Source organism: Lissotriton helveticus, chromosome 6 (genome assembly GCF_964261635.1).
Source record: "Lissotriton helveticus chromosome 6, aLisHel1.1, whole genome shotgun sequence".
Taxonomy (NCBI): Eukaryota; Metazoa; Chordata; class Amphibia; order Caudata; family Salamandridae; genus Lissotriton; species Lissotriton helveticus.
This window is the reverse complement of record NC_136067.1, coordinates 732,284,079-732,306,664: the sequence shown is the minus strand read 5'-3', so window position 1 is coordinate 732,306,664 and position 22,586 is coordinate 732,284,079. Positions and strand designations below refer to the sequence as shown.

The following is a 22,586-nucleotide window of genomic DNA, read 5'->3' as shown; positions in this document are numbered from 1 at the left end:
GCCTACAAAGACTAATCTGCCTGCAGAACTGGAGCCGGTAAGGTGGGGCGTGGAGCAACCAACGTGACCAGGAGGACACATCTGGGTACGGCCTGGAGAGCAGAGCGGCTGACTGTGTGTACTTACCGGCGAGGGGGGCCGCTGCCCCAAGAGTGAGGCCTGGAAAGAAACGAAAGGCGGTGCCTGTCCAGCGCTAAAAGTGCTTCTCCAGCGTGGTGACTGAGCTAAGTGGGACGCAGCAGGGTTTGCGCAGGACCCGGCCCGGGTGGACTCTGTGGGGGTGAGGCTCGATCTGCACTGTCCTGCTGTGCGTGGGGCTCGGGATGGATACCCGCAGCGCTTGCCCTCCATAATACCCAGGGCAACAATAGACAGGGTACCTGGCCGGTGTGACACCGAAGACTAATCAGGGGCCCGTACCTCGGCTCGTGTTGCATGGGCACGAAGTGACCGCACATTCATCAGCACAGACCCACCCAAGCAGGCGCAATTTTGAGGCTATCCAGGACTAGAGCGGTTGGCGCATCATGGCCAATGTGGGACAAAGGGGCGGACGCACAATAGCGGACATGATGGTCAAGAGCGCCCCTAAGGGGGATAAGGGACCGCTGTCCCCAGCTGCGACGAAGGAAACCACAGGACAGGAGGATGGAGGGGGCCCCCCCCATCACCAAATCGTTCTTGGAGACTCTATTTAACTCTTTGAGAGAAGACTTCCAGACACTAAAGCAAGACATGGCTGGAGAGCACAGTTAACTGCGCCGTGATGTGGACGGTCTGGGGGAACGAGTGGCGGCGATGGAGGAAGCGGAACAGAACAGGGGCGAGGAGGTAGAACAATGCAGCAAGAAGTCATCCGCCTCCGTGAATAACAGGTCGATCTTCAGGCGCACGCGGAAGACCTCGAGAACCGCTCTCGGAGAAACAACATTAGGGTACGAGGCGTTCCATCCAAAACAGAGGGGAACAGCGTCGCTTCCTTTTTGCAAGAGATGTTCTGGGAAATCTTGGGGGAAACCGATGACTTTGAAATACGCATCGACAGGGTGAACAGGGTAGGCCTGGAGCGCCGAGCACCTGCTCCCCCACCTGATATTCTGGCCTTCATACCTGATTTTCCCTTGAAAGAAAGAATCCTAAGAGCGGCTCGCCAGAAACAACCTCTCCAATATCAAGGCAACCCAGTGGCCCTGTACCAGGACCTATCAGCTATCACCCTGCAGAAAAGGAAGGCCTTCAGAGTGGCCAAAACATTCCGGCGCAACAAAGGGATTCCTTATTCCTGGGGTCACCCCTTCAGACTAATCTTTAAATGGAAAGGTGCCCTACATCAGCTCAGATCTCTACAAGACACATGTGCCTTACTGGACATTGACCTAGACGAGGACTCACAGACGGAGGAGGCCACTTTGCGACCCCCATAGGAGAAGTCCCCGCGAACCTCGCGAGATGGCTGGCAGCGAGTGGGAGGCAAACGCTCGCCCAAGGCCAACCTCAAATCAGACCCAGCAACGATGGCACAGGAACAGGCATTGGCTATTCAGGAAGTGTCGAAGGACACAGCGGCGCCCAGCTGATGCAGCAAAGACAGGGGGGTTCTTCTTTGCACTGAGACAACGCGGGTCTTGGGGGGGCCAACGAGGTCACCGCTGCCACACAGTCCTCCACGTAACATTACCACACGCCTGAACTGAGTTTTCATAGGCCTGGGACTATGACTCACACTTGGGAGTTCCTGGTTGGGGTTAGGGAGGGGGGAGGCGGGTAGTGGATGTTGGGGCTTGGGGGGGCTGGGGATGGTGGGAGTTCTTTGTTGGGATTCGGGAAGGAAGAGGGGCGGTCTGGGGGGTTGGGGTAGGAGGGGAAGGGGGGAAGGGGGGAAAGGGGGGTTGTGGGGCAGGGAACCAGTATGTCGGTTGGGGCAAAGCTCACACATGCGGCAAGACAGAATGTCACTAGCTTCACCTAGCAAATACTACCCATTGATCCCAGGATGACAGATGCCACCTTAAGAATTTTGACTCTAAATGTAAAAGGCTTGAACAATCCCATTAAGCGGAGGGCGGTGCTTTCTTATCTTGAAAACTCAGGGGCCGAGATCTGCTTGCTTCAAGAAACTCACTTGCTTTCGAAAGACTGGCATAGGATGAGGTCCCGCGCATTTCCCCACCAATTCTTCTCCTCCAATCCGGAGAAAAAGCAGGGGTTGCGATTCTGGTGTCTAAACAGTTTCGAGGACAAGTCAAGGATAAGGTGGGGGAGATCAAAGGTAGACTACTAGCTCACAGTATTCTGGTGGGGGGCCAGCAAATAACGGTGGGGTCTTTGTATACACCAAACACGGGGCAAGAGCCATTCCTACGGAACGCCCACTCAGAAGCGCTACGCTCCTCAGACCCCCTTCTCCTTATAGGGGGGGGACCTAAATTTAGTAATGGACACTGATAAGGACAGGTCAGGGCACAAATATGGAAGTGCTGGCCCTATCTCTGAGTCTGGCAAAGAATGGCTGCAGCAAAGAGGGTTGGTGGACTTGTGGAGAGCTACACACCCAGGCACATCACAATACACTTTCTACTCCCATGAACACCGCACCTATGCTAGATTAGACAATTTTCTAGGTTCATTGGAGTTGGAGGCCCAGGTAGTAGACGTGTGCATCATCCCGGCGGCTATTTCTGATCACGATGCGTGGAGCTTACACTCAGAGTCCCCAGGGTTGGGAGGCCCCGGGTGGGTGGAGATTAAGAGAAACCCTCCTACAGCGTGCAGATGTAGCTCGGCAACTCCATAAGTGCATCACTGAGTACTTCGCAACCAATGATTGTCCCGAGATGCCAATGTCAGCACTGTGGGGGGCCCTGAAGGCGGTGGTGCGCGGCGAACTAATTGCGGTGGCTGCGGCGGAGTCCAAGGACCGTAAAGTGAAACAAGTCGTAGAGTTGGCGCGGGTCCACAGTCGCACTGGGGCTCCCAGGGTCTGGAAGCAACTCGAGGCGGCTAGAGCACAATTGGGGGACTGGACATTGATAGGGCCGAATATGCAGCCCTTCGCCTGCGCCATACTTATTACATAGGAGGTAACAAGACTGGTCGCCTCCAAGCCAGTGCCCTGAGGGCAAAGGTCCAGCGCTCGAAATTCCAGGTATTGCGCGACGGGAAAGGGGAAGAAATTCGGGATGAGGCGCAGATCGCGGAGGCGTTTCGCAATTATTACGCCTCCTTATACAGTGCCGAAACAGCCCCGGAAGCGGACGCTGACGTCTATCTGAGAGGTGTTGTCACCTCGGCGCTGACCTCAGCGAGCGCACATGCACTGGACGCGCCTATCCGACTTGACGAGGTAGTAGCGGCAGTATCCCGCCTCAAACCTCTAAAATCGCCTGGCCCGGACGGCTTCTCGGCCGTGTTTTATAAAACATTCTGCTCGCTACTCGCCCCGATACTCACTCTGCTTTTTAACTCATTCCAAGGCTTGGGATCCATACCATCGGACATGCTCGACGCGGAGATCGTGGTACTGCCGAAACCGGGCAAAGATGAAACACAGTGCTCGGCATTCCGACCCATTTCCTTGTTTAATGTAGATCTCAAGCTGTTTAACGGGCGTGCTGGTGGCGCGGCTTGGATCCTGTCTACCTGGAATTATTGAGCCTGACCAATCGGGCTTCGTACCGGGGCGGCAATGTAGTGACAATACTAAGAGATTCCTACATCTGGTCGATAAAGCCCACTTTCAGCAATCAGACTCGGTCTTATTGGCGATTGACGCTGAAAAAGCATTTGACCGTGTCAATTGGGGTTTCCTGCAGAAGGTTCTGACACATTTTGGAGTAGGTGACCGCTTCCAAGCATGGGTGGCGAGTTGCTATCATCGCCCCAGGCGCGGGTCCGCATAGGTGGCCTACGATCCAGCCCCTTTGAAATTCAGCGCGGTACACATCAGGGATGCCCCCTCTCCCCTCTCTTGTTCGCGCTTTACGTCGAACCGCTGGCACAGAAGGTGCGTGACAACCCCGACCATACAGGGCATAACGTTCGGCGGGGAACCACACTCTATAGGCCGGTATGCTGACGACATCCTGGCGGCTCTTGATAACCCAGAGAGTTCGGTACCAGCATTTCTGGAAGAAGTGGAATCCTTCGGAGAGGTAGCCGGCTTCCGGATGAATAGAGGGAAGTCACTGATTCTGCCGCTGGGCAAGAATGCACGCTCTACCTATGATACACCGAGGTGCGGGGGGGCGGGGGGGGTTTAATGACGCAGCTACAAATTCCGTACTTGGGAATCACCCTTACTCCGTCCACGGAGAAGACAGTTGCCTTCAACTACACCAACCTCACATCGCAGATCCATAAAGACCTGGCGCGCTGGACCAAACAACCGCTCTCCTTGCTAGGAAGGATTGCAGCGGTGAAAATGTCGACCCTTCTCAAAATGTTGTATATTTTTCAAACTATTCCAGTATCCCCACCGGCCGGGACTATCGCGAACTTACAATCAGATGTCCAACATTTTATATGGGGGGAAAGAGACCACGCTACACAAACAATTGGCATATAGAAAGATGGACGAGGGAGGCCTGGGGATCCCTAATCTCCAACAGTATTTTCAGGCAGCACAACTGCGCTATTTGGTAGAGTGGTATAGGCCAGAATCGGAGAAGAGATGGCTCTTTCAGGATAGGGCCATGGCCCAGACGTCTCTGCGGAAAAACCGTTCTTACATCGATCTCACAGGCCACGTTACCTTCAGAACTCACCTATTACCCGCACCATCCTGAGAGCATGAGACACGATCCCTGTTAAACGGGCCCTCACAACCTTCCCTTTCCCGCTCACCCCTCTCTGGGACAACCCGGAGTTCCCGCCGGGCACTGATCATTCCCACAGTGGCGGAGGTCTAGCTGTAGATCGGCTGGTCATCTCTTCGATTTACAAGGCTTTCTTCCATTTTCGGAGCTGACTTGGGGATATGATATCATCTCGCCGCAGCTTTTTCAGTACTTCTAACTCAGGCACTGGCTCACACATCCCGACCAGGCCCCATTAGTTGGTAGACACGTGACTGGTTTTGAAAAATGGCTGGTGGTAAAAGAATCCGATAAGAGACTTATCACAGAGTTGTATAAAATGCTCATACCCTCCCCTCCCCCGAGATAAACCATGCAGCGGGGCAGAGACGCTGGGAGGAGGAGCTGCTGGGGAGGACATTGTCACATCACGAATGGCGTTTGATCTACTACAGGGCCAACCACAAGGCTCGGAATGCCGCGGGCAGAGAAATGGTGGGAAACTGGCTACATACTGGTATCTCACCATTGTGAGGCTGAACAGAGGCAACCCGACCCGCAGCGCGTACTGCTGGAGGGGTTGTGGGGAAAAAGGCACCTTGACTCATCTACTCTGGGACTGCACAGACGTGAGGGAGTACTGGACAGCAGTACTCAACGACATAGATAGTTCATTTGACACAGATTCCACGATTTCCAGCATACACCCTTCTTGGCCTTCCGAACACACTAACCTTTCCTTTGAAATCAGTACGGGGTCGTCAAATGGGTATTGTAATGCAGGCTGCATCCCAACACATCTTATCCCTCTGGGGAATGACCACCCGACCTACTCACACATGGGGTGGCTGCACAAACTTTGGTTCACTCTGGGAATGGAACCTATCCAAGCCACTCTTACACAATCAGCGACTTCATTCCAAACAGTCTGGCAGCCGCTGCTTGCACTCCTTTCTAAAGAATTCAACGAAATCTTGTGCCCCAGATACCTCCGTTTGCTACGCCTGACAAATACCAAGAATGACACTCCTGGGCCCACAGAGGGACTGCGCTGAGAGCACTGCGCTGAGAGCACTGCGCATGCTTACACCTATACTTTGAGAACCCGACACACTGGTTGGGGAGGGGGGAGGTTTGGGTGCGGGGGGTACGTTTGGTTTTCCTTCTTATGGTTGTTCTTGATAAACAGGCTGTATGATAACCTGTCGCTTCCTGCGGCCACCCAGGGGCCTATGACATCCGAGAGTACTATGGTCAGCCTACCTGAAAGGTTTGCCCGGAACGCTTACTGCTCATTTTGGTGGCTTTCGCATCACTATGTAATGCCTGTGTTTTTCATTGAAACCAATAAAACAAATTTAAACATAAAAAAAAATCAGGAGTCGCCAGCCTGGATCCGGCCTGTTGGCATATATGGGTATACTGGACATGTCACAGTCACTTTATGGGCAGGCAGCGTAAAACGAAATATAGGCCCCGCAGCCATCGTGCTTCAGCACCCCCTCAGCTATTGAGCGAGTTGTAGCGCACGTGGCACTACACTGTCTCGCCAGCATTGCACCAATTCAGTAGTTGCCTCATAAATTAAATGGAGCGTGGGTGCAGGTGATCTGAGCTCCCAGCAGCAAGGGGGGTTGAAGGCAACTTCCTCGAGGCCAGCCAGAGATCTCTACTCCTAAAAGAGGTTAGTGTAAATGTGGCAAAGTGAGGGTGTGCTCTGCACGCTGGCACAGGATGCTAAAGCTAGCCTGGAACAATGCAGCATTTTTGTGCAGAGGTGTTTAGTCTTATTAGTGAAAAGAACATGGGGAATATTGTGAAAGTGATCTCTTCCCATAAGTTTCATGTGCTTCGTGAAAGCTTGACTGCCGAATGTTAGCCTGCACTATGTTCAGTGTCATGAGTTTCACTTCCAAACGAAAGTCTTGCTATCAGTTTTTTCATGAATCATTCTAAAGCATACATCCCCGTGCATAACTATGTCAGCGGGAGTTTACGTTTGCTCCGAAAATTTAAGAATAGAATCCAGTACTGTTTTTGGGAAGGGTGGCCCAGCATGGAAGTAACGGAAATAGAGACATATTATGTTTTTCAGTCATAAAATCGCTCCGTCCAATGTATTCCCATTTGGTGTTTTATGGTGTTTCCAGTGCAAAGAGAACATTTACAGTACTTTAGATTTTCCTTTTTTTACTGCCCTTTAGATAATTTGTAAAATGAAGAAAGTAAAAACTTTTTTCCTTAAGCAAAGTTTTGAAGCTCAAGAAATGCATACGAATGCGTGATCCCATAGTTCATAATGCATACTCTAGTAACATTAACCCTCGCCAGAATATTTTGTAATTGCCTTAATAGTCTAATAACTGGTCAGATAACGCAGATGAGTTAAGCTCCCTCTGCTGAAATGTGCTTTCACCCTGAATCTATCAGGCCACTACTTTTCGTTAAGAACCAGAAGGAACAACTATATCAACAGAAAGAAGCTAAATAGATCCAAACCTCAACATTCATATAAAGACAAGTCACTACGATACACCCTGTGTAACAGCCCACCTCACGCTTGGAAAACTGTTCTCTCCTGAAGACCGGAAAATCATTACTCCTGGGAAACAACTTAATAACTGTTGTCCTAGCTCTCATATATCTGGATGGTGACAATATTCTGCTCCTTGCAGAACACGAGAAACACTTGCAACAACGGCACATTAAGCTTCACTTTCAAAGATACATGGGTACATGGACCATGGGGCCATAATTTAATATTTGCGACACCGGTCTTCTGCCACCCGCCTGTGCCTGCCAGTGCCACCTAAGCTGCAGGCCTCAGCCCTCAGATGATGCAGAGTCTCGGATGGAGATGGATTGACTGGTCAAGGTAGCAAAGGGGCGGGCAAGCGGTATCAGGTGCTACCCTAAAATATTCTAATGCTTGTCGCATACCCTGGATTGAACATATGAAGCAGCAGAAGGCTTCCATATGATATATCGTGGCGAAGAGTGGCCAGCAGGGTGGCTCTTGGTTGGGAGTGCCCTGTCACTGCTTGTTCATGTTCATTTGTATGGCCAGACCGATTCAGTAGCCCTGTTCAATATTGGGAGGCCTGCCAGCACGTCATCACTGTAATGATGTGTAATGAGCAGACTGGGAGAGTGCCTTCGGGCCGAGCCCAGGAGCATCTGAAGGTATCAGGAGAAGAGTAGGATACTTGGACACAGGCATCCATGCTCCCAGCTCAATGCTGGAGGGCCGGGGTGCACACCTAGCCACGAATGATAGGATAAGAGAGTCAAGAAACATGGTCCCAACACTACAGGAAGTTATGGGGGAGGTGCTGCGGACACCCAGAGACTACAAGACGAATAGTATTAGTCCCATGCCCTCACTGACTATTTTGTGTAGTGTTGACTTGAGTACTATTTGGAATGTTCTCTACTTCGCTGCAGTGGGGGATGTTTTTATTTAGGGCCCCCGGCCTGCTTGTGTTGCGGGACTTGGGCCACTCAGCAACAGCCATATTTATAAAAACTTGTCCTTACCACACAATATTGGATATGCATTTTGCGAGCCTGCCTTCATGCATCCCTGTGAGCGAGGGCATTGGAATGATTGATTACTTCTTTAATGGAGAGTCCGGTGACTCAGGTCACTGCAAGGGAGAGAGAGGGGTTGGGGTGGATTTCCTATTGGGGTTGTGATGGCACCGCTTGGTTTTTTGGGGTTACTGGCTGCTTGCTCCATCGGAGGACCCCCCGCCTCAGCATATGAAATGAAATGAAAATTATTTTTATAGAGCGCACATAGTTGCCCGGAGGTGTCCAAGCACTGAGACTGAGAGTGTTAACTAGGGAGGTGTACAACTGGGGAAAGCTTTATTTATTAAATAGGAATGTTTTTAGTTGTTTCCGAAAAGATGTCAATTCCGGATTGGAACTTAGATGAAGAGGGAGAGCATTCCATAACTTAGCAACATTGAAGGAGAAGGAACGACCTCCTGCTCTGGTTCTTCTGACCTTGGGCACTACAGCCAAAAAAGCATTGGCTGATCGTAATTGTTTTCTGGGATGATACGGGGTGATTAGAGGGATGTTAATTGCTGGACCGGTCTCCCAGAAAGCCTGATGGGCAATGTATAGGGACTTAAAACTAATTCTGTCCTTAACGGGAAGCCAGTGCAGTTTCTTCAGGCCAGGTTTGACCGACATCCTGCGTGGGATTTGCAGTAGCGTGCGAGCAGCGCAATTTTGAATTATCTGCAATTTTCGCAGAGTAAAATCCGGAACTCCTAAGTAGCGGGCATTTCCAAAATCCAAACGTGATTGGATCAAACCCGGTATCACCATTTGTCTGGCTATAAAGGTTAGAAGAGGAAGAATTTTCTTGAGGGTTCTGAGTAGGCCGAAGCAGGTCGCGGCTAGCATAGTAGCCTGGTAGTCAAATGTCAGGGGCTTATCAAGCCAGACACACTCTTGATGGCGGTTTTAGGTACAGGTGGCGGGCCTAAATTGGAAGGCCAAATGGAACTGATTGATGCTGGGGCTGTACTACCCAGTAGCATGAGCTCTGTCTTGTTCCCATTGCGTTTGAGACTAGACAGAGTCATCCAGCTTTTTACCTTCTCCAGGCAACCTACCAGGTCCACCTTGGCTGAATAGTCATTTTCCTGTGCCAGAGAGACCACCAGCTGAGTATCGTCTGAGTATCGTCTGCATAGGTAACGATCGTAATACCATACGGTTGGACGATCTCAGCCAGCGGTCTCATATAGACGTTAAATAACGTCGGGCTCAGTGACGAGCCCTGTGGGACTCCACAGCCAAGGGGTTTACTGGAGGAAATACTATTTCCTTCATATACCTGGAAGGTCCTACCACTGAGAAATGACTTGAGCCATACCAGCGCCCTACCTGATATTCCAGTGTCATATAGACGCTGCAGTAAGATTTTATGATTTACAGTGTTGATCTAAGCGCAGCTTTCGACACTGTAAATCATAAAAATCATATGTCTTTTGTGCATTTGTATGTGTGGGGGAGGAGGTGGGTGGAGTGGTGCTTGATCGCACAGACCTGTTATATGGCAATGGAGTGTATTAGGAAAAAACATGTTTGCACATATTTTAAAAACAAACTTACAGCGATCTACTATTTGTTAGAAATCTTGTGCAACTGGAACAGTTTTGGATGCTTCTTACTGAAATGTACATGCCTTTGGTTTTCCAAGTGCGAACCAATGCGAGGGGCTGCAAGACATTATTTTAATTATTTTTGTGCGTGGGTTTTGGTGCCCCTTTGTCTGCAGGACTGTCTCTGGCACCCCTGTGACTTGCATTTACATGCCCACCATTTTTTGATGGGCTGCTATCTTCCTTCACACTTCCATTCAGGAGCATAAATGCTCAGCTTCTGTTCCATGCCAGGGGCCAGGTCTGATTCTAAGTGCTCTGCCACGTATCATGTTTATCGGGCCATTTCCTTGGGATCGCCTTTTGCCAGAACCTCCTATCTTTCCTCAGGTCAAAATTGCTGCCTCTTAAGCTGCCATTACTGGATGGGAGTTTGGTGCATTCATTAAAGGCCGATGCCATCCAGAGACGTTTTAAAGCATGGGCAAAGTGGGCTCTGGCTCAGGGCCCCAGACTTTCAAGGGCCTCCCTGATAAAACCAGTGACGTACGGGCCGTCAGGTGGGCCCCCTTCATGTTCTTTGCAGGGGGGCCCCCTCAAGTATTGTTACGCCACTGGGGCCAACGCACAAGGCCACGAATGTAATAGAGCAAAGTGGGAGAGAAAGGTGTATGGGGGGGGGCAAGTAACTGTTTATTAAGCGGGTGGGGTTAGGAAGTTCTGGTTCTCGTATTAGTGAGGTTTCTTAGTTTTGTGAGGCATTTGCCAAGGCTTTTGTGATTTTTTTACAGACCTGTTCTATTAAAGTTGTTTTTACCCCTTTTAATTTGTAGCATGTCTTATTGGTGCCATATTTCCTGATCATTTCATGCATATGTATGTTTTTGAAGATGTATCACTAGAACACTTTATTATTTCTATTGCACTGTAACCAACATGAAAGGGATATAGGTGATTTGCTGCTAAATATTAACATGTATTGCTAGAATCAATCATAGTCGCCGTAATATTGGCTATTTATCATGTGATGTAATTGCAGTTTGCTTGTCAGTTTTCTCTCTTATTAAAAAAAGTGAATTCTGGGAGTTGCAGTCTTGGTTATTTTAATTCTGAAACAGTTGGAGGAATGCACACAACAGTAATAAAAGCAAAGTCCAAAAATGCGAAAGTGGTGCTCCATTGACATAGAAACATTTTGATTACTCTCAGGCTCGTAAACCGAGCGTAATCAGTGATGTAATCACAACCAAGTAACCTGTACACCTCGCTTCTGTGCTACGACCTAAGGAATAGAAAAAAACCCACAAACACAGAGTGTGAACTCCTGGCAGCGGACATTGCCGTGGTGAAAAAACACGTGTAGACGAATAATTGCACGTCCGCTGTATTTTATCTCTCTGTGCTTTCGATTTCGGTTTTCCCTGTGTCTGCTTTCTTATTTTCGATTGGCTGTTTATGTAACCTCAAAGGTACTATCAAAACCCTTTGTCTATTGGTCAAACGATGAAAGGTTTTTAGTGGACGTACTCTGACTGGTGGAAGCGATAAAGGACCTGAGACTGGCATGTGCCCTCGCCTTGATTGATTGCAATACCATCCAATCAGATTACAGTTTCTCTTCCATGGCTGCAAAATAATATGCAACATGAAAATAATCCAGGCAGAGCTGCTAGATGTATTGGGAGCGTGGTGAATTGTTGCAGGATCAGAAGTTCCATGCGCACCACATTCTCTTCTTTGAAAGGCTGAACTGCAGACAGGCGCTGTGCATACAGGTTCTCCCTGAGCTGCCTTCTCGCTGACAGTGGGGCTCAGGGACATGCCACAGGGGTGTACAGCGGATGCTCCCCTCAACATCTAAGTACCATGTCTTGGATGTTCATGAGATGAGGAAAGCAAAAGGGTTGGAGTAGGTGGGAAGTTTTGCTGATTTTGACCAGTTAAACAAGCATTTGCCGCACAGCCTTTAAAGTAATGCGGCAGCTAAAGCGAAAGTGATCGCGATCAAGCGAAAGTGATCACGATCGGAGGGGCGCGCTCTGTGGTGAGGGAAGGGTGGAGCGAGGCGCTTGGGAGAGCAAGGAAAGGAAAGGGTGCCGCGAGGAATGCGTGGAACGGCAAAAGCAGGCTGGCGAGTGGTGTGCGCGCACCATGACGAGAGAGGAAAGCCATATGGCGCCTCTGCTCGTCATTGTGCGCGTAACCGCACGCTCTATGCCTGCCAAAATCGTGTGGTAGCACACTAAATGTCTCACCGAGCAGCGCATGCGCTGGCTCAGCGAGACCTAAAAAGGGATATGCTCCATGGGGAACTTACAAACACATGGCGAATGCAAATGTGAGTTACAAAACACAAAGCCAATGGTAAGCAAAGGGCGGGATGCATTCATGTGTAAGCGTTCAGCATGTCCCTAATTTGTATTTGCAATTACACAACTACGCTGTCTGCTAGTCTTCAACCTAATAAGACTTATAGATAGACAGCAATAATATCAATGCAATGCTTTTCATTGTGTGATTGTCTACTGTGTTCTTTTCTGTGGAATGGTATGCTATTTAAACTGTCTAGAGCACATATTCTACACCATAAGGCTCTGCAGCCTATAACTACATGTAGAGATATACCAATGGAAGCTCCACAGACGCTAAGAATTGGAGGTAGCAAGCTCAGTTCATTAAGGTAATTGTTTTATGTAGCACCAGCTTCTCACCTTCAGCTGCTTTGTAGTTATGGTTCAGTTGAGTTTACCTCTACCTGTCATGTACGGTTTATTGTCTCTACTCTGTGCACACATGCAGGGGTTTCCAACATTCAAACTAACATTTTTAAATACACAACATAAAATGAAAACATTGATAAGCATACAATATTAAATTGCAACAACAATACACTCACCTTGCATTTTTTCTCCCAAAATATGAAGAATTTCCAGCACAGACCAATGAATATCCAAGTGAAGATGAAGTAAATGCCAGGCAGGTGGGAAAAGCTGAAATGTAAATTCACAGTTCCATGTTAAAGCCTACACAAAAATACTTGACAACGTGGGGTGTCCTTACATCTTCATGTAAGATTTTATGGTAGACACTCTACAATACTTGTCCTTATAAGCTCAAGCTAAAGGAATTTTATCGCCAAATGAAGATGCGGCCCACCCACTCATTGCACCGCCTTCAATCCATGTCCACCTCATCACATTTTCATGTCCCACACACAACTAAGAGATCTGACTATTGTAAATCTTTGAATAATATCTGTAATGCACCTGTTCCCCCAGTGTGTGTTGTCATCCCTCAATTGACAAACACACTTTCTTCTCTGGTTCTAGAGTTTGTAGAGATGGCAAGTAAGTGCACTTCCGTTTGCTACTATTCCAACAACTGTTCAACAGTCACTGCTTACAAATGATCTCTTATGATTATTCTTTAAGTGACCTTTTTTTGTAAATAAAGTTTTCCACATTTTCAATGTGAATAGCATTGGCGTAACTCAAAATGACGCCCCTTGCAGAATGGGATGAGGGACCCGAGTCTCTGTATCTCACACGTACTTAATGACCTTTGGCTGAATACTGTGCTGCAGGAGGGTTGGGTCCCCCTGCACTGCAGGAGCTTCAGGGACCTATACTACGCTCCTGGTACACTATAAAAAAAATTAATACAGACTTCAATTGTAGTGCTAATTTACTACAAAATAATGTGTCTGAATCAAATGTATATATTTCAGGGGAGTCCCGAGGGCCATTTTTACCTCGTTGTAGCAGAGAATTTTTCCTCCAAAACTAAGGCTCACAGCATGAAGAGGGTTGCCCCCGAGGCAAAATGTTCTGAGGCGCTTAATGTGCTGACACTAAGGGCCTCATAAGGATGATTTCCGTCCTTCCATCCGTCATCCATTCGGAATCGAGGCTGCCCGCCTACAAGGTGGCTACACACCGAATTACGATGCGACTGCCACCACGGCGGTCACAATGTTTATTCATTGTATTGCGGCGGGTGCTGCTGTCTGTACCACCCATCGCAGTACTATGAAATTACAAGTTACATATCCCTGCACTACGTTGCAGGCACCATGTGGTGCCTACCACAGTGCTGGGATATGTAGGGGGTCTGCATAGATGTCTCCCAGGGCCCATGACGAACGCCCAGGGGGAAGCTGGGCTCGCTACGGGTCCCTAAGACAGATTCCACCTGCCTGGTCATGGTGGGTTAACCACAGCTGACAGACAGGCGGAAAGAGATATTATCCCTACTGCGGTGCCTGGCAGGCACTCCTGTCATTCTGTGGAATGCAGGGGGTCCGATGGGCAGTCGGAATCATTCAGACTGTCTGCCTGTGGCGGTTGGTCTTTCCAACCGCCACACATCCGCCCGCCATCCAAATGTGGCAGGCGGAAAACATGATTGCGAAGGTGGTGGGACCACCACCCACAGGCTGTCGGTGGCGGTCCCACTGTCATCGGGCCCCAAGGTATAGGATGACGCATTGCCTGTTGACCTGTCTGGGGTTGCTTGTGTTCCAGAGTGATCAAGGAAAATTGCCTTGACAGTTCGGCCTTAGCCGATACTTATTGGAGAAGGAACAAGGCTGATTTTGCATACTACTGGAGTGGCACAATGGCACAAAACAGTGGACTGGAATGCGGCCCAAGTGATAATTAAAGACAGATTAATTTAAGCATTCCTTCCATCACTTTGTTGTTTTTTGCTTTGGACACAGCAAATAAGCATGAACTGACAGACACCTTTGTAGTAAGGCATTCATCAGATTAAGGTACTCTTTCCCTGGTTGAAGGTACCTTTGAGCACCTCCTATCCGTCCTGCAAAATAGAATGGGTTTTTCTGATCGGGTGTTACAATGGTTCTCATCCTTCCTGCATCACAGAACTCAAAGTCAAGGCAAACAACTCTCTCTCCCAGCCCTCTCCCGTACTCATGGGTGTCCCCCAAGGATCCACTCTATTGCCTATCCTCTTCAATCTTTTCTTGGAACCTCTTGCACTTTCTCTAAATTCCATGGACATTCTCTTCCACATGTATGCAGACAATACGCATCTATATCTGAAAATCTCGTCCTCTGAAAACATCAAATCATTCAATACTACCCTAATGTTTACTCAAAACTGATTAACGGAGAATCATCTACTGCTCAACACCTCTAAAACGGAATTCCTGATCATCTCCCCTCCGAATCTCATCTCCAAGCTAGACCTCTGGCTGAGTCACCTCACTGCTTTCCACAGTACGCCTCTCATCATAGACGCAGCCAAGTCTCTCGGTATCACCATGGACAAACACCTGAATATGAAAGGTCATATCAGCAATGTATGCAAAGGAGCTAAACACTTGATAAGATCCCTCAGAAATATCAAACCTTTCCTTCCTCTAAATGATTTCAAGCAAGTGGTCCAAGCGTTTGTCTTGCAGAGGTTAGATTACGGTAGTGCTACCCTCAGTGGCCTTCCGAAATACGCTCTGGCTCCTCTAAGGGCTGTGCTTAACTTGGCTGCTAGACTGGTTACAGATACCAAGCGAAAAGATTATATATCCCCAGTTCTAAAATCTCTCAATTGGTTGCCCTTCGAAGAACGAATTCAACTAAAGTTAGCTATTCTCACACACAAAGCCCTTTACCTAAATACCCCTACGTACCTTGCGCAATAACTTAAACTATCCTGTGGCATAAGAGCTTCAAGAAGAACCTCTACCCTCCTCCTGAAACCACTTATCCTTAAGAAAAAGAGAAGTTGTCACCGAGCTTTCTCCGGAGCTGCTCCGAAGATCTGGAACGCTCTCCCACCGGAAGTTCACAGAATCTCCTCATTGGCGGCGTTCAAAGTGGAAGCCAAAAGATTCCTAATGAACAAATTCATACCCTAATAGGGTGATACCCACGGGCCCGTTGACATTGCAACTGCTGACTATTTTTATGTTCCTATTTTGTTCTTACTTTTGTTACAGCTCCCCCTTAATGTACATTGTGTTTCACCCTTGCTGCCCGCCTACACTTGTTTTATTGTATTACCCTCCTGGTTGTATGTAGCACTGTATATTCCGGCTCTCCTTTCCTCTTCTAGATATTGTTATAGTTATTGCTTTTGTCCTTCCTCCCATCATATTGTAAAGCGTTCTGTTATCCCTCGGGATCTTGTTCGCACTATATAAAACTTTATAAATAAAAATAAAATAAATACGTCTAAGTGGCACAGATTTAAGTATAGCGATTTTATAATGTTGGACACTTCAGTTCATTGAAATGTATTTCCTGCCTCTATTCATAAAAAGTTTGTATAAAGTGGGGCCCAAGAAGTATGACACCTGCATCTTAAATCTGCAATATGTGTGCGCCACCCATCCTCAAACTAGCAAAGTTACTTTCACAACCACTACAAATGTCAACACAAATAACTACAGCTATTTGGCTAAGTTATGCAGAACACAACACCACACTAAAAAACACTTTGCAATCCTGAAGATTTGCTCTGATGAATATAGACAAAAAATACTGATTGAGGACATCTGGGAGATGCCTTCCCAAAACAAACCGTACGTTCTCTCTAATGACTATTGAATGTGAACTTCCCCTTCTTGAAGCCAAAAGTGCAAATCTATGTCAGTTTATCACCTACTTGGTTCGTCATATCATTATTTTAAGTAATGTCATGTTCACAGAAAATATGCTAAAAGTTGTATTTAAAAATAACATAATAAAAGATTAAATGAAGGTATCTGTGGAGCCTAATAATAGTGGGGAAATTGAAGTAGCAATCTGGCACTTGAAAAACAGTTTAGACTGGGTAATATTGTATTTTACAAGATCCTCCAAGGCTCAAGGAATTTTATAATGACAGACCTTTTGTTGAACAAGCTTTGTGAAAATAGGGATAACAAACTCCTCTTGAAGCAAATGGTGGCTGCAATGGATCCTGCTTCAACCTTTGCTGGACCCAGCAAGAACCATGGCACACTGGAGCAATTTGGTGCTCACCACTTCGGGCCATCACTCAACCAGTCAACATCTTGCAACTAAATATGCATGGTTACAATGTAGATAACAACATGCTGGGTAATCTGGGCTTAGAATTTAAAATCCTTTTCGGGTCCTGCACTTTTATTGGCACAGCTTTAATGTAATCTTTGATCTTCAAAAGGACAGTTCCCTCGTCAATGTTCTAGACAAGCAGGGCAAGTTAGCATCAAGTTGCAATGAGTCTTTCTATGAAACTTTTCAAAAAAATCGTTTAAAAAAAAAGTTGTAATCAGCCTTTGATCAGTATTTAATTTATTACATATATGGCATTCAATCAACCCTCTTAAAAAGTCCTATATTGAACATTAAGTACCTTACTAGGTTTCTGAAGATGTAATCATTTAAATTCTAACACTCCAACTGCATCAAAATGTGGCTGTCTTTTTTAATAAGACCACGTTTCATCTTACCTTACCGGTAGGACCAAATTTCCATCCAATTGAGGTTCAAGACAAAGCTCTGTTCTAAAAGTGTTTATGAGATTTAATCTTAAGGATGACATGGCTACAACTGTCCTGCATTTTAGACAGTTTACATGTTCTAGAGCTTGCTTATGTTTTGTGAACTTCGATAAGCACCTCTCTAGAGTCCAAGTCATGTCAGACTGGTCTCTTCTCAAAAGACAAGGGCTATTCATCATGCACTGCATGCCGTCATTGCTCATAAGTGGGTCGGGGAAATCTAAAGGGAATGAGTTGGATGGAGAAAATATATAAACTCAGATATCCTACTCATCTTCAATACACAAATGGGCAACATACCCTAATAGACAGGGTGTGTTAAGTAAACCCTTGTTTTACACTTCCCAACTAAGTCCTCCCGGAACACACTGACCATTTTGTGTACACCTTATGGAGCAAAGCTCAATGGGGGTTAAGTACAGAGTCGACCAATCATAGTTTTCCAAATCTAGCATCAAACTAGGTACGTGCGTTTCAGTACTGAGTTAAATTCAAATCTGCATTAACTGGACTGCACACAAATGAAAAGAGTCATTTTTCGATTTTGCGTTCATCTCATTTGAAGATTGTACCATTAAACTGGTTCTGATACACACTCAGTAATTGAAAATTAACAGCAAGATACCTGGAGTTAGGTGTGTAAGATTTGCAATGCCAAAACCTACGCAATGCCTTCTGTGATCCCTCTGTCTCATATCAGTTTTGTCTGTCATCATCGGAGGACAGGAGAACAGTGTGTGCCAGTTACTGGAAGACACACATGAAACAGTCCCTGATTCAACCTCTTATTAGTTATGAATTATCACTTGTGTATATAAATTTCTTGGCTCAAATAATGAAAACACACATTGAATTACAAGCAATAACAGGAGATTCATCTTCAATATATATGAACATCATCAACAGCAAATGAGGAAACTTTTCTCCATACGAGTGGGTTAATCTTAGAACATTTTTAAAGATTTCGTTGTTTTTCTGAATACTGTCCACACTTCATCTCTGGTAGATTAAACTGCTAATTCAAGATGGAATGTTGTGCATGGGAGAGAGGGAGGCAGATGGAATGGAACCGCAACTGTGCAGTCATCTTTTGTGCAAACTAGTCCGTCCACAGTCAGAACTCGTGCAAACAAGCCCACATGCTTGCCAGAAGTATATGTCACATGGAGGTACTAGGCCTGGTTTAAGAAACACAATGTATATATACATGCTCACTTTCTTAAGTTGCCTTCCCTCCCAAAACATGCTGGGATTTGACACACATTCATTTGCGTGCACATGATGGATAATATTCCTCGAACTCAGATTGCTTACAATACCAATTCGTACACTTTGAACATTCAATACAAGGGCTAAATTCAGTATGCAAGATGTTATTTGTTTGGGCTGCCCGGCGACAGAGAAATCACAGTAGAATAAATAATAGAGGACTGACTGAGGCTTCACCGTGGTAACATGTAGGTTGTTATATATATGACATATCACCTTTGTTTATTAAGAGGAGCAGTTTGCTGACACTGAGAGGCCGATCCATGCTGGAATCCCAGCCCAGCTGATTACTGTTTACCTCATGCGAGGGACGCTGTCCAGCTCTACACCAAGATGGGCAGCTTGATGACACACCCACAGGTAACTGGAGTTAGATCACCTTACAGGGATTTGGCAGATAGATCCTTACTAGGTTATGATGCGCTAGGTAGGAGTACAATATATTACAGTACATATATGCAAGCATATATCTCTGTTATAGCAAAATGGTTGAACTGTTAATTTTTTCACGATTCTGGTAATGCTCTTTGGTTTCCTTCTATTTATTATTGCAACACACATATTTTACTAAAGAATCACAATGCTTCAATAAATATGGAAGTTGAACATTGTGTATTTCTTGTGTATCTCTTTGTGTGTGCATGAGTAACCAAACAAAAAGGTTCTAGATCTATTACCAAGATTACCTTGGGGAGTCAGGGTTGTCATGTCCTAAGGTTACCCATCCATTTGTCACCCTGTAAGGTTAGGGGTACAGATAGGGCACTGAGAGCTAGCAGGACTTAGACCAACATATCCAGATGGTGTGCGTGGAATAAGTCCAGCACAGTTCTGATGGTTATGTTGTACAATAACTGCACAATTTTACTTGGGAAAGTATATGCCATGTGACATATACCTTGAGAGAGCAAACGATAGTTCCAAAGGGATGAGCCTTGAAAGAGAACTGATCACACACTATGTGTTGAGAAAGCCTGTTCTAAGCAACAAGTCAGATAGCTAAATAAGATATTCGGAACATAGCCAAGCAGGGCTTTGACCTCTACGCTTTGCTTAACTGGTAACTGATGACTCAACAAAACGGATTATAACTTTAGTGCAACTTATGTTAGTGGCAAAATACAAATGTTCTATAAGATAAAAAAGGTGAAAACAAGGAAAGGAAAAAGAATATGGGGAAACGGAGGACAAACAACAAAGAAAAAGAAAAAAATCAGAAAAGGAAAAACAAGAGGTATATTGGGAGCCTTAAAAGGGGGGATATCCAAAAAGAGAATCCCACTTCTCAGTGCAATACAATGAGTCTTCCTGGTCCTAAGGCCCCTAGGGTCCTATAAGATGATCGAACAGGCGGCCACAATTTACCACAACAGGTCCTCACATTAGGGTTGTAAGTCCAGAATTGCACCCTTGGTGTGTAACTCAACATCTTCCAAGAAAGCTTTTGCTTTCTCCAATTGAATAAACAATGATGTCTTGCTTTTTCTTGTAGCCTTTAGTAATGCTTAATATCAGATGAAGAAATTAACACCAAGGTTAGCAATTGTTTACTGGAGTTAGCTTCTACTTGCTTCTTGTCTTAGGTCAGGGAAGTGCAGGCTTCACATCTATCTTCAATGCTGAATTAATGTTTTTTTTCTTCCAAAGAATGGGTTCTTGCTTTCCAGAGATGTGATCATAATGACTGTACAACCAGCGTCCTTATCAGAACTGTTCAACCTTGATGAGGAACGTAATGCCTGTTTCCATATAGTGCCACCAGCTTGACCAGGGAAGACAGGTCATTTATTTATTTATTTATTTATTTACGTAATTTTTATAGCGCAACAAATACCCTGGGGTGTCTCGGCGCTGTAGAGCTAGTGGAGTCAGCCATCCTCTTACTGGTTAAACAACCATGTTTTTAAGAGCCTGCGGAAGCTCATCAGGTTCGGGGCAGTTTTGATGGCCAGTGGCAAAAGATTCCAAAGTTTTGGAGTGGCCACAAGGAAGCGCCTGTCTCCCCAAGTGGCCGTTCTTGTGCGTGGCACAGGAAGGAGACTGGTGTTGGCTGATCTTAATTGCCTTCTAGGAGTATACAGCTGAAAAGCTTCGGTCAGGAACCTGGGTCCTATGCCATGTACTGCCTTATATGCAATGCAGAGGGCCTTAAATTTAATGCGGCTCTCAACTCTCAGCCAGTGAAGCTGGCAAATGCCAAAAGTGGTAGATTTGCGGCGAGGAATTTTAGAAGAATCCTAGCAGCCGCATTCTGGATGGATTGCAGCTTAGTTATGACACGCTTCTGGGTATGAAGAAAGAGAGCGTTCCCATAATCTATTTTAGAGAAGACTAAGGTAGAGACCAGAGTCTTCCCAGCTGAGGCAGGGAGATAAGGTAGTAGTTTCTTAATTTTTTTCAAAATAAAGAATGCTGACGAGACAACCTTGTTGGTGTGGAGGTCGAAAGCCAGCTTGCTGTCGAAAATCACTCCCAGATTTCTGGCTTTTTCCACTGGAACAGGTGGATGGCCGAGCTTTTCCGGCCACCAGCTAGGGGACCATTCAGGGGAGAGTTTTCCGAAGGTCATAATCTCGGTCTTGTCCGAGTTGAGCCTGAGACAATTCGAGGCCATCCAGGTACTGACCGTAAGCATTGCTCTCTGGAAGTTGGCTGCCACAGTGAGGCCGTCCCTGTGGATACCCAGAACCAGCTGGGTATCATCTGCGTAGGATGTAAGCCGTACCCCATGGGCCTTTATTACCCTCGCTAAGTCCGCTACATAGATGTTAAATAGCATAGGACTTAGCGAGGAGCCCTGTGGGACTCCACAAGGGAGTGCAGAGATAGGAGAGTAAAAGTCTCCCAGCCTCACTGTCTGGGTACGGTTTGCCAGGAAAGATGAAATGAGATCCCTGGCCAGACCGTTTATCCCCAGGGCTGTGACACGGTCGACTAGAATGACATGGTCGACCGTGTCAAAGGCCGCTGACAAATCCAAAAGGATGAGGACAGCCGCCCCTCCCTGATCCATGATTGCCCTGATCTCATCAGAGGCCTTCATTGTGGGCAAAACTGCATTCGGCAAAGAGAAAGGAAATTCCACCACTCCAATTTTACCCATCTTCTAACTTTCAAGCGCCTAAACAGCACTCTAATGACACTTCCCTGGAACTCAGAAAAGTACCCCAGGTTTCTCTTTACTGGTTCCAAATTGTGTTTTCTAAGATTTAGTTTTTCAACAAAATATGTGATAGATTTATTTAGCCTTCTTTCCAACTGTCAACAAAATAGTCACATTATTATGCACCCACATTAGATAAATACAGTATTATTACTCTGTCCCCTCACTGTAGCTCACACACACTTCTACATTTCTGCAATGCACACCATTCATGGTCACACCAGTGTTTGCCGACTACAGTGGGGAATCACCTCTTGCCCCATGAAAGAAAGGCAGCATGCCTGCACCTAGGTTCCAGTGGTCTCAAACCCTCTTTTTTCTTTCAGGGGATCAGGATTTTCAGAGAGATTGGGCACACGACCAGGCACTACTTTTCAGGTTTAGCCACCTATGGAGGACATTTCCTCAGTGAATTCTCCACATTCCAAGATTTGTAAAGGTCTAGGTGAGATTACTCAACGCTCGTTTCACCAATCTAGGGAGAAAACAAGCAAGGCTCAAGAAACAATATTATGCACAGAGTCCTTCCCTCATGTTCCATAACTCAGCCTTGGTAGGCTCATCTTAGTCCTTAGTTTTAGGCTAATCTTACGGCTCTGAACACTTTGAATCTTGCTTAAAGTGGTAACTGACAATCCACGAGGGCACTGTTGCAATAGTCAACATAAGGTCATGACAACTGTGAAAACTACAGTGAAGATGTAGCCTATATTTTTTAAGAACATGAAATAAGCTGGATTCTAAAT

The 22,586-nt window shown here is 46.4% G+C and overlaps 1 protein-coding gene across 3 annotated transcripts in view; it reads right to left on the bottom strand.

The window, feature by feature from the left end:
• Positions 1-22,586, bottom strand: part of MMS22L (MMS22 like, DNA repair protein) — a 602,587-nt gene that overhangs the window by 518,164 nt on the left and 61,837 nt on the right. For all 3 annotated transcript variants that reach the window (XM_078648222.1, XM_078648223.1, XM_078648221.1), the window contains exon 6: positions 12,813-12,906. In XM_078648222.1, the coding sequence (XP_078504348.1) occupies positions 12,813-12,906 (94 nt within the window). The remainder of the gene's footprint in view (positions 1-12,812; positions 12,907-22,586) is intronic.